Source organism: Miniopterus natalensis, chromosome 1, assembly GCF_054644295.1.
Source record: "Miniopterus natalensis isolate mMinNat1 chromosome 1, mMinNat1.hap1, whole genome shotgun sequence".
NCBI classification, from domain to species: domain Eukaryota; kingdom Metazoa; phylum Chordata; class Mammalia; order Chiroptera; family Miniopteridae; genus Miniopterus; species Miniopterus natalensis.
The window spans coordinates 75,178,427-75,194,789 of record NC_142081.1 but is presented as its reverse complement, the minus strand read 5'-3'; the positions used below and the strand labels follow the sequence as shown (position 1 = coordinate 75,194,789).

Below are 16,363 nucleotides of genomic sequence, written 5' to 3'. Positions count from 1 at the left end.
TATATAGCTGTGAATGTGTGTGAGTGTACATATATAGATGCACTGTATATGTGTATGAATATATAATATTACCTAGCTGCACCTACTAAGACAACCTGAGCAGTGATACCCCAATAGCAGTGAGCACAACTAATGCTCCTAAATACCATTCTCCACTAAAAGGAACCTGGGCTCCTGGATAAACGGCTGCATCCAGGGCCGGGCAAAATGAGCCTGGAACATCTTATTGTGCCAGAAAGTAAGAGTGCTCAAAGAACGATGGAGGTGTGTCAAAAGGGCACGGAATAGTAAAATGTTAATGTAGAATATGGATGGTGAGCATATGGTATATACAACTATCAAATTTTCTGTATTTTAAAATGTTTTACAATAAAATATTGTGAATTTTTTTTTTTTTTTTTTTTTTTTACTAAAGAATTTAAAACACACATAAAGACACAGGGACTCTTTTTTTTTTTTTTTATCTTAACTAACCCTAACAACTCTCCCCACTTTACATTTTCTGCCCATAAGCAACCTACTCCAAACCCTCAACGGACTCGCCAGGAGCTTGCTACAGTTTGCTTGTCACAAATTGCAATTCCTCTGCCATTCCCAAATAAACTCTTTTTTTGAGCTTGACTCAGTTTACCTCTTTATTTAGGTCAACCACACACAGAGGACCCCCTGCCTAAATTTCTCCAGGCTCCAGTCGTAGCCTTCAGATGCCCCATTGTCGCCCTTCAACGATTCTGGCTGGTGATAAAAACAGACACACATAGTTGTGGCCAATATCTCCGGACCGCAAAGCCCCCGCCTTGGCCTCCGCCTGGGCCGCAGCATTCGCCATCGCGCTCTCGGCGGTGGAGCAGTCACGCCTGCCAGAGTGGGCGCTCGATGGCTCGGCGGCCGGCTGGTGGGGCCTCGGCCCGCGGCGCGGGGCTGGACCGGCTCCCAGTCGCTGGCTCCCGCGGTGCCGGGGACTCCGAGCTCTGCGGCTCCGCCCCGCGCGCGCCCCTCCCGCCTCTCTGTCGCCGCCGCCCGCAGGTCCCTGCGCCGAGGAGCCGGCTTCGTAGCGGGACTGGGACGGATGCTGAGCCGCGGGGGACCCCCGCAGGGCTAGGCGCTGGGGATCCCAGGAGTGGAGGCGGCTCCGGGCGTGCGGAGGCCGTGTCCAGGCTGCCTGCCGGCCGGGAGGGCAGCGCGCCGGGGCCTGCACCGTGAGGTGAGCGGCTGGGGGAGCTCGGGGCGGTCGCTGCTGCGAAGGGGTTGAGGAAGCTGGGACCCCGGGTGCGGGAGCCGGTCGGGGGATTAGGTGTCATGGTTTAAGGGGCCGGAGCCCTTCGAGGAAGGGTTGAACTGGGCTCGGGGACGGCCGAATGGCCAGCGCGGTCAGTCCTGCCTCCCGGGCTCCAGGAAAGTCTGGTTTCACCCAGCACAACAGGTAGGCGTGGACTCTGCCCGCGGGCGGGAGCCTGGGCGCGCGGGGAGGTCGGGAGGTCGGAGCTCGCCCCGCCGCTCCCCGCTCCCCGCTCCCGGGACCTGCCCCGGCGACGCCCTCGGGCCCCGACCCGGGCTTCGGGCGCGGCTCTGCGGCCGCCCGCGCGCTGCCCGCGGGCTGGGCTTCCAGAAGGCGGCAGTGGGGAGAGCGCGGGTACTGCCTGCTCCCCGGAGGGCTGTTTCCAGCCCTCGCAAGCAAAGACAACATTTGCTGGGGCAGCATTTGCTTGGCTGGAGGAAATATGTCTTATACACTCCCGGCCAGCACAGCGACCTATCAAGTGATTATAAAGTCTTTAGAAACTTTCTAAAGCGCCTTAGGGTACTTCGGAATCACCATAATGTATACCTCGGGCAAGTTAAGATGTTCAGAATTGTCAAGTCACATAGCAGTTGTCAGGTGGTTTGAGTTCTTTTATTAAAAGTCATAATTATACTTCGTTTTATGTGCATTTATTTGTTCAAACATTCGACTGCTTTTATGTGCCCTTAAGAAACGTACAGCCTAGAAAAGATGTTAAAAGCTGGGGAAGAAGGGCCCACAAATACGGTTCAGCAGCAGAAGGGTCCTTAGACCTGGATATTGGATGGATGGGGGAGAACACTGCCCTGTTTCATTTTCCAAACATTTAGAGAGTAAGTCTTTGAGAACGTAATTTTAGATCTGCATTGAAGCCAAGCTTGTCTTATATTTTAATACCATTGGCTTTTTTTATTTGATAAAATGGGTAAGCAGGCTGGGTTTATAAAAGAACAGTAACAGTTGGAAAAAGCATTGGAGGTTGGATTTGTCTTAGCAGTTATTTTATACAGATAGCTATAATATAGGAAAAAGTCTCCTGACCTGACCAGAGACTTGAATTTTAGCTTAAGCTTCTCCATCACTATTTGGATCTTAGATGGATTTCTCTTCCTTTCTCTTTATTATTGCACCTGACTACAGTGACAGAAAACACATAACCCAAAGTACCTTGAATTTTTGTTTAATTATGTAAATAATGAATATGTCCTTTAAGAAAAAACTTAAGTACTTTTGTCTTTAAGCAGTGTGTCTTCCATCCAGCTTCATTTCAAAATGGGTTGTGGTAGTTGATAACCTTTATGAATGTTTCTTAATTATCTTATGCATAAAATAAATGATTAAATTGTGGATTTGTTTAGGCCCCTTTCCTGTTCTAAATTTTTTTAATTCTAAATGCTGGTCAACCAATTCAGTGATACCTGTATTTTTTTAAAAAAGCTTTATTGAGTCTTTTGTGTTTCATTTATTATCCATAGGATAGTTGAGGGGTTTGAACAGTCCATGAATAGGACCATAGTCCTCCTATATAGAAAGTGCCTTTGCATTTTAAGGAGACTGCAGAAACTGTTATTAAACTTCATTTAAGAAATGAATTAACTGAGACCTAAGGAATTAGTAAAGATTTGTTTATATCATTTAATTGAATCCCTTATCTAGTTCTAGTGTTAAATTCTTTGAATTAGACGAAGGGTCAACAAAGGACAGCCTGTGGGTCAAATCCAGCCTGCTGCCAGTTTTTGTAGATAAAGTTTTACTGGAACACAACTACACTCATTTATTGTTTAGGTGATAGAGACTGTATGGCCCACAAAGCCTAAAGCCTCTCCTGTCCTTTATAGAAAAAAAAATTTGCTCACCCTGGACTAGAACTCTAAACTGTTAATCACTAAATCTTTTGTAGGACAAAATAGGCTAAGTTCAGTTCTAATTCTTAATCTTGCTTTTTCATTATTTATGTCAGGTAAACTGTAAGATCCTGTATTGCTTCCGGATCCTAGATGTGTAATGATGGAAGAGGGGCACGCTTTTCTGTTATATTTACCTAGTATAAAGTTTTTAATTTCAGCAGCCTAGCCTTTTGGAAGGCTAGGGAGAGGGAAGGATTTTTATATGTTTCTCTAACAACTTTATAATTTTTAGTTTTAATTTAGATCTGGTGTGGAAGTTTTTTTCATTTAGTAAACTCTTAACATATTCATGGTGTATATCACAAGTAACAGTAAGTTACTTTTACTCAAAACATTGTTTTTACATGATTTCATTGATATAGCAGTTGACCAAAAGATCAGACAGAAAATTATTGGAAGTGTAACTGTGAACATGAAATTGAATGTTTATCTACATCTAGATCTGACATTTTGGCTTTCCTAGATTATCCCATCTAGATCCAAATGGGAAATTAGAACTCTCTAAACAGATACTCAACAGATTGAAAATGGAGCATGTGTCTTGAGTTATGCTTGGGTTTTGTTGTTGTTGTTTTTTAAATAGTAACAACTTAAAAGATAATTATTTCTAGAAAAGAAGCATACATAGCCATATTAAAGCACTCTGTTAATGTCACCAGCCTAAGAAATTGGAGCTAGTTATGTAACAGGAAATAGGGAAAACTTGTAGGAAGTGATAATTCTAAATATTTACAGCTCAGCATATACTATTTTTAATCTTAAAGCCATAGTGTGGTTCTAGTTTCACTAACTAAGATGTTTTAAATATGTACTTTTTCAGTAACTTAGTTATACTTATTGCCCAGATAATGCTTCTCTATTGGTTAATCACCAATATACAACAGTTATACATCTATGTATGTCCTCTCCTGTTGAATTTATAGGTTTCTATATGTTGACATATGCATGTTTTTGTGTATATATGCAAAATAATACCTCATTTATTTAATACATTCTTTAATAAAATTAGTAGAAAATTGAAAATTACCCATTGAACTACCAAAAAAATATTTTTAAATTTTTTTGGGAGGAAATATGAAAAGCAAAAAACCAAAAACATACATATATGGGTAAAAAACCCTTAATCTTAATTCCAGAGTTCAAAAGGCTATGAAAAGTTTTTTTCTTAACTCATTTGACAGCAAAATATCACCTGAAATGATATGAAGCTATTTTGAGTTATTTTTTAATCCCACCTTATGTGAGTATGTTTATCTTTTGCTGCAGAAATATCAGTGGGTTTGATTATGGCATGCTACCCCTGACCCCCTTGGGGATTAGAGGTAATAGATCTGCTCACTATATTATTTGGGTGGGCCATGACAGTGGTAGCCAAAAGGCAGAGTAATAATGGAGTTGTTCTAGGAAACTATATTGCAAAGATAAGAGCCTAGCTGGGCATCTGGCAGGGAGTGAGAAGTAGTGTCTGCCAAGAAAACCCCTCAGGTAGGAATCAGGAAGGTCGGAAATGTAGCTAAATTCTAGGCTAGATATTCCATAGGGTATGTTGTGAATTAGAAGTGGGGACCATGAGGAAAGCCAAAATGTCAGACCGTAGTGCAGCTTAAGGGTGAATCTGTGAATGCTGACCAACATTTAAGAGCCATGAACAGTTAGAAGGGGGGAAAGGAAGGGATTCTAAAGCAGGCAGTGTCTAATTAATGGCTGAACTCAGAAATCTTACATGGCAGATTGCATGAGCGGAAATACAAGGATAGAGTTGTTTTGAAAGATTGAGCAAGGATTCCTGGCCTCTGCTGAGCTGAGGGAATAATGGCATTTTGTGTGCTTTGCTCTTTTACTAAATAGCTCCATATTGCCCTGATTTTTAAAATATCTGTAGTAAATAATATTTGGGTCACTTCCATCACTGATAGCTGCTTGCTCTGACTTCTTCCTGTTGTCAATGAGTGTGCTCCTTCACTTTTTAAAAAAATATGTTTTCATTGATTTTTAGAGAGAGGAAGGGAGAGGGATAAGAGATAGAAACATCAATGAGAGATAAACACCATCGATTGGCTGCCTCCTGCATGCCCCCTCCTGGAGATCGAGCCTGAAATCCGGGCATGTGCCCTGACCAGGAATTGAACCGTGACTTCTTGGTTCCTATGGTGATGCTCAACCACTGAGCCACAGCATCGGGGTTGCTCTTTCACTTTTAATACAGTGCTGTACACCACCCTAGCTAGAATCCAGATAACTGGGTTATTACTCATGTCTAAACTAAGAATGAACACACTTTGAGGGATCAAATGTCAGTAAAGTTTATGATCTTCGAAACAGTTAGTTGCTGTATATTGTTTTGTTTTGTTTTTAAAAAAACTGTTTTGTTTGTTTTTTACCTCATGTTACTGGATTCTCGAGTAGACCAAGTAGTGAGATTGCAGATGGTGACTTTTGAATGAATGAGATGGGAGATAGAAGAAGAGTAAAATTTCTCATGTCTTAAAATCTGCCTCTGGAACTCCTGAGTATCCAGATGAAATTTCTCTTCCCAGGGGGAGATGGAAGAGTTGGTTTGTGGAATGAAGAGTGATAAAAATTGTCAAGAGTAGCCAAAGACTAAACTAACACTGTTGGTACTTACTGATCTGCTGTCTAGATGGAAAGGGCCCTTTGGAAGCTGATGGCTCTAGAAGACCTCAGACTTTAACAAAAAGCCTCAAAGTATGAGACGTTAAGAGGAGAGTGAAGTGATGAACAACAAAGTTAGAGGGATTAAATGGTTCGGGAATGGCAGTAACTCAGTAATATCAGCAGTTAGAGGCTATATGAAGAAGCTGTATGAGGCAGTTGAAGGACCATGGACATTGAAACTAGACAGATGTAGGTATTATCTTCTTTCTTCCACTTAAATAGCATCTTCACCTTAGACAAATTTCTTACTTGTCAACTGTAAAATGATGATGATAATATTTAAATTTCAGTGTTGTGAGGATTAAATGAGATATTGAATTAAAAGGTTCTAGTAAGTAAATCCTCAAAAAAATTAGTTACTTTTTCTCTTGCTGCCTTATTAGAGTTGGTTCCTACTGCTCAGTCCTCCTGCCCACCTCCTTTTAACACTTCCTGTTACCCTTCAAGGGTTTTTGTTTTGTAATGTTAAAGGAGAAGTGCCATAAATGGTTAGAGTTCCTTTGGGGGCCCCATTAGCAGTCTCCTTCACTGAGTCCAGTTTCTGCCATTCTTCTCATCCCTAACAGTAATCTGCAGTACTCTGTAAAAACAAAGAGAGCAAAGCAATTTGCTTTCCCCATTTCTGCCCTTTCTTACCCCAACTTATAAGTTTCATGTAACTCCAGTTTCTTTCCTATTCCATCCTAACTTCTCTGCCCTTTAGGATGTGCTACCCATCAGTTCTTGGAGCTGTTTCTTCCGTTCCTGCTGGCTTGCATTATTGCAGACATCCAGAATGGCACCAGGTGTTAGACCCTCGGGGTCAGACTGGACCTGGGCTCAGCAACCTGGGTACTTGGGTTCTGGTTAGGGAAGAATTTACAGCCAAGACCCAACTGTAAGAGAACATTTGGTAATTCACAGGGGTAGAAAAAGTAATTCCTAAAAGAAATGGACTTAAGAAACAAGTTATAGAGGTAAAGGAAGGGCCCTTGGTGCTTAGGAGTGAGGAGGCTAATGGTAAGGTGCCTGGGGGGATGGTGAGAGGGAGGGGGAAGAGAAAGGGAAGGCACTGGGGTGCTCCAGGGAGGGAGAGTCCACTGGATTCTCCATCCTAAGAGTTTTAAGCATGGAGATCTTAGGGGAGGTTCCAGGGGAAGATCTCATTATAATATTCAGCAGCTTTCCTGTGTCCTTTCAGGGTTGTGGTCTCCAGGGAGGGGGGGGTTTCATTACCCAGTGCAGCTGGTTCTGAGGTCAGCTGTGGCTGGTTTTGTTGCTTTTTGGGCCTGGAGCTTAAATACAAGTAAGGCCTGGATGTAATCTCTAGGGAGGAAAGGTCAGGGGGTCCAAACCACATCACCATCGATATGCTAGGAGAGGAAAGGTCACCCTGGCAGTGGGGTCCCACCCTACAATTGTCGGTTGCTAGGCACTTTAGGCTTTCCACCCCTATGACCTTCTTCTGTACCTGGCCCATCGTCCTTGCTCTGCTCATGTCTGTCTAACTGCCTATCACAGTGTTTATTATGCAGTGGTGAGAAGTGTCATTCTTCCCATTCCTACCAAGTTTGCAGGAAATATTCTTGGAATCATGGGACACTGAGTGTAAGCTCAGAAAGGGTGTGATGTGAAACTTAATTAAAAGTATGAATAACACAGATTTTTATGTGAACTGATAAACCTTAAATATACTAGGTTAATTAAAACTGACTTTTCTTTATATTCATATTCCAGAAGATTCTATCTGCTTATATTTAGAATTCTGAATTTTAGATAATTTGTTCCAAAATGCTAAATCAGAAATTGTCACCCTTTTTGTTGTTGTTACGTCTCACCCTAGGCTATTTGGAGACCCTCTGTAGAAAAGAAAACTGCTAACTTGGCAGTACCCATAAGTATTTGGATTTGGGTGCCGTCCCCTCCCCCACACAATATTTATTCTTTGGTACTGTTCTACAGAACACTCTTTAGGAAACACTGCTTTACCTATTGGATACTCTTTTAACATGTAAAACTCCTGCACTTGTAGTTTTCCTAATTATAATTTTTAATGAGAGCCTCATATCCTTTGACTGTGTCAAACTTATTTAACCATATCTCTGAGGTTGGACTTGCAAGTTTCCAGTTTTCACTTTTATAGTGCTGTAAGCAACCCTTATGTTTCTGATACTTTCCTTTTTTCTTTACCATGAATTTTCAAAAGCTGGATACTTTTGTCAAATGGTTTTAATATTTTTGTGACTTCTGATACATTATGTTTTCCAAAAGAATTGAACCTGTTTATACTATAAGTATAAAATGAACAACTTTTCTAAAATCTGAGTATTGGCTCTGGCAGTTTTTATACTTATTGTATTTACATTTAATGTATAGTAATTTTGAACCATTAAGCTAAAACAAATTCTTTTTTTTTCTCCATTGATTTTTTTAGAGAGAATGGAAGGGGGGGAGGGAGAGGGAGAGAGAGACATGGGTTGGTTGCCTCCCACACGCACCCTGACTGGAGCTGGGGATCTAGCCTGTAACTGAGGTACATTACGTGCCCTTACCCAAAATTGAACCCGCCACCCTTCAGTCCACAGGCCCACTCTCTAGCCACTGAACCAAATTGGCTAAGACTAAAACAAATTCTTATTGAGCTTAAATCATTATTGTATACTTCACATTTAAAGTATTAACTGATGATAATTACTTTGTTTTTAGGGTTGTTATAGAGAATTAGACTAAAATTAAGTTCATGCCAAATTTTATCATAAGTTTGAATTGTATTGTCATTTTCTTGCTATTTTCTAAAACAGTGTCAGTTGATATGGACTTATCTAAAAATAATATCAAGATAACTATTTCTGCCTAACCAGTGTGGTTCAGTGGTTGAGCGTCGACCCATGAACCAAGACGAGAGGTCACTGGGCACATGCCTGGGTTGCAAGTTGCAGGCTCAGTCCCCAGCAGAGGGCATGCAGGAAGCAGCTGGTTGATGTTGATGTTTCTTTCTCATCAGTGTTTCTATCTCTCTCTCCCTCTCCCTTCTTCTCTCTCTAAAATCATTAAAAACATTTATTTTTTAAAAAGATAAATGTTTCTTAAATAAATTATAGGAGAGTAATGGGAACTAATCAGCTATTAAAATCATCTATATTATCTAGTCTTAGTATTTTTATTTATAAATTAATAGTGCCAGTGGGTGTTTTATGGTGATGGTGTGAGGATTAAATGAAAAATTCATTTATCACAGCCCCCTGCCATCCACAGATTCTGATTTAGTTGGTTTAGGCTCAACTCTGGTGTTTCTTTAAAGCAGCTAGAGCTAAGTAAGAACCCTAGTCTCCGTTGGTGTAGGTCTGCTATCTTTAATTTTAGCTTCCTTTAATTTTAATGGTTTACCTACCTCATCTGTGTTATACCATTTGCTCTTTTCCCAGCACTCCTTTTTTAATTGTTTGACTTTTATCCTTGGAGGAGTTGGGAGATGAAGTCAATTTTGTGATTTACTGAAAGATGTAGGTGGAAATAGGTAGAGAAAGAGCCCCAAAATAAGGTAATGTGTCCACCCTCCACTCCATGCTCTATTCCACACATTTTGTTCCTTACATCTTTTTTTTTAATGTCAAAACCACTGTTTTTCCTCCTCCCCCCCAATAGAAAGGCTTCCTAGAATTAAGGAAAGAGAAGGAGCTTTGTTGCCAAGAAAATCTGAGTTTATTCTCAGCTCTGTTTTTTCCTGACATAATAGTTCCTTCATCCATAAAATAGGGACCAGTAATATCTTCCTTGCTTTCTTCCGTTTGATGATTAGAGATAATATAAGTTAAGCACTTAAAAAGTTCCTGGCTCAGTGAATAATAGTGACCATTGTCATTTTATGATTTGGGAGTCAGTTGGGAAAATGAAAGGCATAACCATGAACTATACAGCAGGCTATACATGTGTCCTCCCTATTTGTGATGTTACCAAGATGATGCTGACAGATTGGTATTGTGAATTTAAAAGTTAGAAATCTAACAGAAATTTTGTTTCTTTATTGGCTTTTAATAATTTCATTTTAAAAGATTTTAAATCACTACAAATTTGGAGACTAGAGAAAAAATATTACCCACAATGCTACTACTCTGAGAATCATTGCTAAGATTTTTGAATCAGCCCGGCTGGGCATGACTCAGTGGTTGAGTATCGGCCTAGGATCCAGGAAATCGAGGTTCAGTTCCCGGTCAGGGCACATGCCTGGGTTGCGGGCTCGATCCCCAGTCGGGGGCGTGTAGGAGGCAGCCGATCAGTGACTCTCTCATCATTGTTGTTTCTCTCTCTCTCTCTCTCTCCCTCCTCTTCCTCTCTCTGAAATTAATAAAGATATATTTTTTTAAAAAGGAAAGATTTTTGAATCATGATTTGGGGGGGGAAACATGAGACTCTCATAGTCTAAGCAATGGGTGGATGTCTAGAGAACCCAAACATTATTTTAAGAAGCATAAATATAATAATGGAAAAAGTTCTGTACCAAGAGGAGACAGTGCAGTAATAGGGGAATTAATCATGAAAGGCTTCCTGAAAGAAGTGATTTTTTTAGCTGAATTTTTAAATAGTGAGTTTATTGTAGAAAGAAAAAAAGCAAGATATTTCAGATTCAAAAATGGAATACAGACAAGCTTTAAAAATCATCAAGCTAAAACTGTATTAAAGAACTCTAAAATTATAAATGATTTGCTTCAATATCCATTTACCCTAAAATCAGTGAAGTATAGTGGTTAAGTGTGTCAGCAAACCAACTTTGGGACTGTGCCTAGGGATATATGAAGTACAGCAACAAAAAGACATCATTTTCTTTCTACCAGCGCGGGCCTCCTTATGCAACATCTTAAGCATGATGCTTTGTGTAACTTGTGGGTTCTCATTTTGTAACCTATAATTTTACAAGGCTTAACTCGAAGGTCAAAGGGAGTCTTAGGTCAGGATAAAATGACCTAGCTTTTTTCTAGATTAAAGCTAATTACTGTTTTGTTTCTTGTTTTTTTTGAAAGGTTTGGATTTTAAGATTTATATGTTTCCTGAACTTTTGGAGATTCTTGAGAGGATATTTTTGGCTTATTTTATGCTTTTTGAACAAAACAAGAAACTGAAGACTGGAGGTGAAGTTGAGGCTATTGTGATATCTTTTAGAGAGGTGAAAGTCAAAGAAAAGTAATTGAAATATAAGTTTGAGGCATATTTCAGAACATTAGGCACTTGATACATGCTAGAATTAGTTCCACTTACTGCCTAGTGGCTTGTTCACTTTGTAAATTGGCCTTTTGTGCTCTGGAAAGAAAAAACTAACCCATCCAACAAATCTGTCTTATTTTGTGTTTGATATTCTCTTTGGTTATTTGTGATTTTTTTCTCCTTTTTCTTCTCAAAATGATTTAATAAATCATTTTAAGAAACTAAAATGATCAAAAAGATTAGGGGGACTTTTTCCCCCCACGAATTTCAACCTATGTTCCCATCTCTACTAGAATAGATCTGTAAACCCTACATAGAGAAAATTATGTTAACACTTTCTGTCAGCACTGGCATCATCTTAGCTTCACGATGCCTCAGTTTCCTCATCTTAAAATAGGGCCAATAAAAATAGCTGCCTCATGGGCAGTTTAATTTTTCAATTATTCAAGAAAATGTAAATGCTTAGTGCAGTGCCTAGACTATAGTTAGGGGTCAATAAGTATTAGCTTCTGTCAAAAATAAAGCCTGGCATTACAGTGGGAACAGCAGTTTTATGAAATCTTTTTTTCAAATAGCATAACTACTTTGAAAAATATATTGCTATATATGTTTACTTTTAATAACTGATCACTTTGTAATCTCAACAGAGATATAGAAGTGGAAAATAAATAAAAACTCAGAAAAATAAGCATTCTCTAGGTGTGTATATATAGACAGGTTGTGGTTCTATTAAAATGTATAGGAGATAGGCTGCATTTTAATCATCCTCCTAAAGTGAAACTTGGATAAGAGCAGGGACATGTTATTGCAAAATGCAGTTGCTTATCTCATTACAGTGTATGTGTGGAGATCACAGGTGTATTTTAGACTTAGAGGTTTATATATGGGATTGCCAATATGAATTGTCTACTTCTTTTAGGAGTAATTTATATGAGAAATGTATCGAGGGCATTGGAGATAACTTTGTGCCCTGCTTATGATCTCAAGCTTTTTACTGAATTATTTATCACTGCATTGTTTTAGCTATTTTGCTTCTTGATAGATCGTTTTACACCACAATATTGCTGCTGCCTAAGGGAAAAAAAGTCTCTTCTGCAGTCCTAATGACCTCAAAAAGGGTAATTTGATTCTTAAGATAGGATTTTGACTTGCCTGGTGGTTATAAGGAATTTTCTCTATGACACTAAGGTTATTTTTTCCCCCTCACAAAATCATAGATATTGAGTGCAAATTTACGTTGCACCTTCTGTATATTAGGTTTTTTCCAGACATTATTTCTCTGGCATTTATCACCTTTATCCTTATTGTGTATATTTGGGTCCGTTCACTTTGATAATTTAAGAAAGGAAAAGAGGTGTTTGTTTGTTTTTAAACGAAGCTAAAATTCATGCTGTCTGATAAAGTGATTTTGTTAACACCATTGTTTATATTCTTGTTCCTTAAAATTGATATTTCTGGCCCGGCTGGTGTTGCTCAGTGGTTGAGCGTGGGCCTGTGCACCAGGAGGTCACTGGTTTGATTCCCAGTCAGGACACTTGCTGGGATTTTAGGCTTGATCCCCAGTAGGGGGCTTGCAGGAGGCAGCCGATCGATGTTTCTCTCTCATCCATGTTTCTAGCTCTCCCTCCTTCTCCCATCCTCTATCTAAAAATCAATAAAAACATTTTTTTTTAAATTGACATTTCTGAAAATAACCTAATATGTTCTATTTTTTGTGGACTGTCATTGCTAGGTCATGGGTGGTATTGGGCAGGCAGGCCAGGGTCGTCTGCCCTAATTGAGAGGGGACGACCCAGATGGCTAAAGCACACGCTGGCTTGAGGAACAGTTGGTGGGTGGGTAAAAGCTGTCTTTTGGCCTCAAGGGCAGCATCATAGTCAGAATCTAGACTATTGGCCCAAGCTAGAGGATGCAAGTAAGATAAAGAATAGGAGTTGAAAATTTAAATACCCATGGAAGTTGGCAAATGATGTCAGTGAGTAAGGCAGGCCAGCTGGCAGCTATAGCCTGTTGAAGAGTCCCTGCTCCGCTAAGAGGAATCTACAGCCATCTATTGCTGTATGGAGACATGGACCCAGGTGTTCATGTAAAATCGTATGTTTAAATGTTAGTAACTAATTTTTTTTCCCTAGTATATTGCAGGCCAAATTTGGCTAATGGGGGTACCAGTTTGTGACTACTGTCTTTAAAAGAGACTCTTTTCAGTTATTTTTAATAATTATGATGACCCAAATTGTAGGTAATTTTATACCAGTAAACTCTGGGAGAAAATAAAATTATAGGAAGGAAGGAGGAAGGAAGGAAAGAGGGAAGGGAAATATGAACTATATATTTTAAATGTTTTAGTTTAATTGCCTCTAGCATTCTATCTAAATTTCTGTGTAGTTCCAATGACCTGTTTCTGTTTAGCTTGGAGTTTTATTTATAATGTATCAAACTTAGTTTTGATGCTTGAATAAGAGTACTCATCTTGCCCAGCCTGGCGTGGCTCAGCGGTTGAGCGTCAACCTAGGATCCAGGCGATCAGGGTTCGATTCCTGGTCAGGGCACATGCCCGGGTTGTGGGCTGCAGCCGATCAGTGACTCTCATCATTGACGTTTCTGTCTCCCTCTCCTTTCCTCTCTCTGAAATCAATAAAGATATATTTAAAAAAAAAAAAAAAAAAGAGTACTCATCTTTTATATATATGGTGCCTTCTCTATTGTTTATTGTTCTTGATGATATCTGTCACTCTTATACATAATACTAATGATTTGTTTTAAAAAGCCAGCTTGTATGTTTGTTTTTATTTCTTCAATAATTTTTCCAGCTTAGCATGATCTTTTAAAAAAATACAAGCCTGACTGGTGTGACTCAGTGGTTGAGTGTTGACCTATGAACCAGGAGGTCACGGTTCGATTCCTGGTCAGGGCACATCTCCAGGTTGGGGGCTTGATCCCCAGTGGGGGCATGCAGGAGGCAGCTAATCAGTTACTCTGTCATCATTGATGTTTCTATCTCTCTCTCCTCCCTTTCTCTCTCTGAAATCAATAAAAACACATTAATAAAATACAGAAAAATTAAAGGAGATTAAAATGATAACTCTCATACCCACTATCTACATTGAACTGTTAAAATTTTGCCAGATTTTCTGGCTGATTAATTGATTTGCCTCACCATTTGCAAATGAGTTGCAGACATCATACTACTTTACCAATACATATCTGAGCATGCATGTTCTAAAAATAAATTCCGTAATCACAGTGTCATCTTATAAATTGGCATATAACTGAGTGTGTGTGTGTGTGTGTGTGTGTGTGTGAGTGATAACATAAGACACTTATGGTATCTACTTATATGTTATGAACACATATAAATGTGTTCTGGAAAGGCACTAGGGTATTTTCAGTAGATGCTCATGAATTTTAAAACAAAACAAAACCTTCTCTGTCTTTTGTTGATAATTTGCTACAATGAAGTGAAGGCTACATTGGATCTGGGTCAGAGCAGATATGATCTTTATTGCTACAATCCCCAGACAACATCCATCCAAGTGCCTTCTAAAACAGGAGTTTACTTTCACAACAAGGCTCACAGAGATAAGGAGACTATACTCGTTGAGGTGGGACTCTCCTAAAACTGCCAGCCTCAAGCTGCAAGCAGTGTCTACTAGGCTAGGGGAACAGATGCTAATGGGAATAATACCTTCTTCTCCGGGTTAGTATCTCCAAATAAATGACAGAATGTGTACCTAGGAAACGGCAGGGAAATGTCAAGCTTTATTATAGAATTTTAGCAGGAGGTCTAGATATCTGGTCATTTGTCAATATGCACCCATGACCCATTTTTATACTACAATAAAAACGGAAAATGTAACGCTTGAATGGTCTAAACTTAAATTTTCAGAATTGTAACGGAATGTCTCTCTGGTTAGCACGTTTCTGCATGTGAATGTCAGTAATGCTACTCTGTTCTGCCTGTCTGCTCTCTGCTTTAGGAGGACAGAGTGCAAGCCTGGATTTTGCGTCATTGTGAACGAGTTTAGTATTGGGGTTTTCCCAGTTTCTCCCTAGAGCTGTTATAAAAGATGTGTCTGTTGTGCTCTTCTGTAGAAGATTTTTAGTACTATGATTGCCTTCCTTTTCACTCACATTTTAAGATGTTATTTTCCTCTATTACAGATTTTTTTCTTAGGTGTTTTGACTGATGTTTAATGAGAACAATCAAGACCAGTTAGGAGAATTTTCTGCAAGGAATGGAATTAGCTCACAGCTTGTTGCTGAATGAAGAAGCATGCAGTCAACTAGGTGAAGTTCAGAAGGCAGAATTTATTTTTGATTGGTTGCGATATTTGGAGAAGCTCTTGCTAGCAACCAGCAGGGTAGGTAAAACTGCAAAAACTGTTTTTTGTTTGTTTTTCTTTAAGTTCCTGATAATGTTTTATTCCTTTGGTTTGCTTTTCTAGTTCTGTTCAGAATAACCTAACTTAGCTTTCAAATGCTAGGCCTTATTAAGACTTTATAATGAAATGTTATGGGAAGTTTATTCTATACAAAAAAGCAAGAAAAAATTAGCCAGTATTTTTTATATTACTCAAAAATATATCAAATACAAACTACATTGTTTTAGATTTTATTTTCATTATGTTCTGCACCTTATGTACCTCCATAGGCATGAAGCCCTGCAGTATAGTGCTGAATAATGCCATAGGAGTTTCACTTTAAAAAGAGGTGTGTACTCTTTAATGGGAGAGTCTTTGAGTAAACATTCCCTTTTAAAAGCTTATGAAATGGACAAAAGAAGAAAACTAATCATTCATACCCTTCTTCTACATTCAGCAGTTGTTAATATTTTGCCATATTTGATTGACCTATTGATATACTGAGCCATGTGAGGTTCTACTTTACTTCTCTTATAAAATAATTTTTAGTGCAGAAGTGGTGGAAAGACACTGCTCATGGAGACGATTAAAATTTAACAAAAAATCCATACACTAAAGTAACAAATATTTCTGTGAAACTTTTAAGTCTTGGTGATCACCTGAACACCATTACCATTGTAATGATATTCTGTATTCCTTTTTCAGAGAGCAGACGAGTACAGTGGAGTAACATTATTGGCATTTAGATGCATACAGTTGAAAAAAGAAAATTGCACTGAACTTAGAAAAAGATCTGAGTAAAACAAGTAACCGTTACAAGGTCAACTCTGATGATAGGTTATAGTTTGATATTATACAGCTGTATAGGGTGTCCCAAAAAAATGTATACACACTTTAACAGCTGATAGCTGTTAAATGGAATGGAATTTTAATAAACACTGCCAATTGTATTCAAAGTG

At 39.1% G+C, this 16,363-nt stretch overlaps 1 protein-coding gene across 5 annotated transcripts in view; it reads left to right on the top strand.

The window, feature by feature from the left end:
* Positions 1 to 1,002: 1,002 nt before the first annotated feature.
* The window catches only part of HEATR5A (HEAT repeat containing 5A), a 98,972-nt gene continuing 83,611 nt past the window's right edge, over positions 1,003 to 16,363 (top strand). For 4 of the 5 annotated variants that reach the window (XM_087823349.1, XM_087823342.1, XM_087823329.1 and 1 more), the window contains exons 1-2: positions 1,004 to 1,204; positions 15,205 to 15,404. In XM_087823349.1, coding sequence (XP_087679475.1) covers positions 15,279 to 15,404 — 126 coding nt within the window. In that variant the 5' untranslated portion in view covers positions 1,004 to 1,204; positions 15,205 to 15,278. Of the gene's footprint in view, positions 1,205 to 15,204; positions 15,405 to 16,363 lie in introns of all 5 variants that reach the window. The other variant, XM_087823334.1, reaches the window with a different exon arrangement.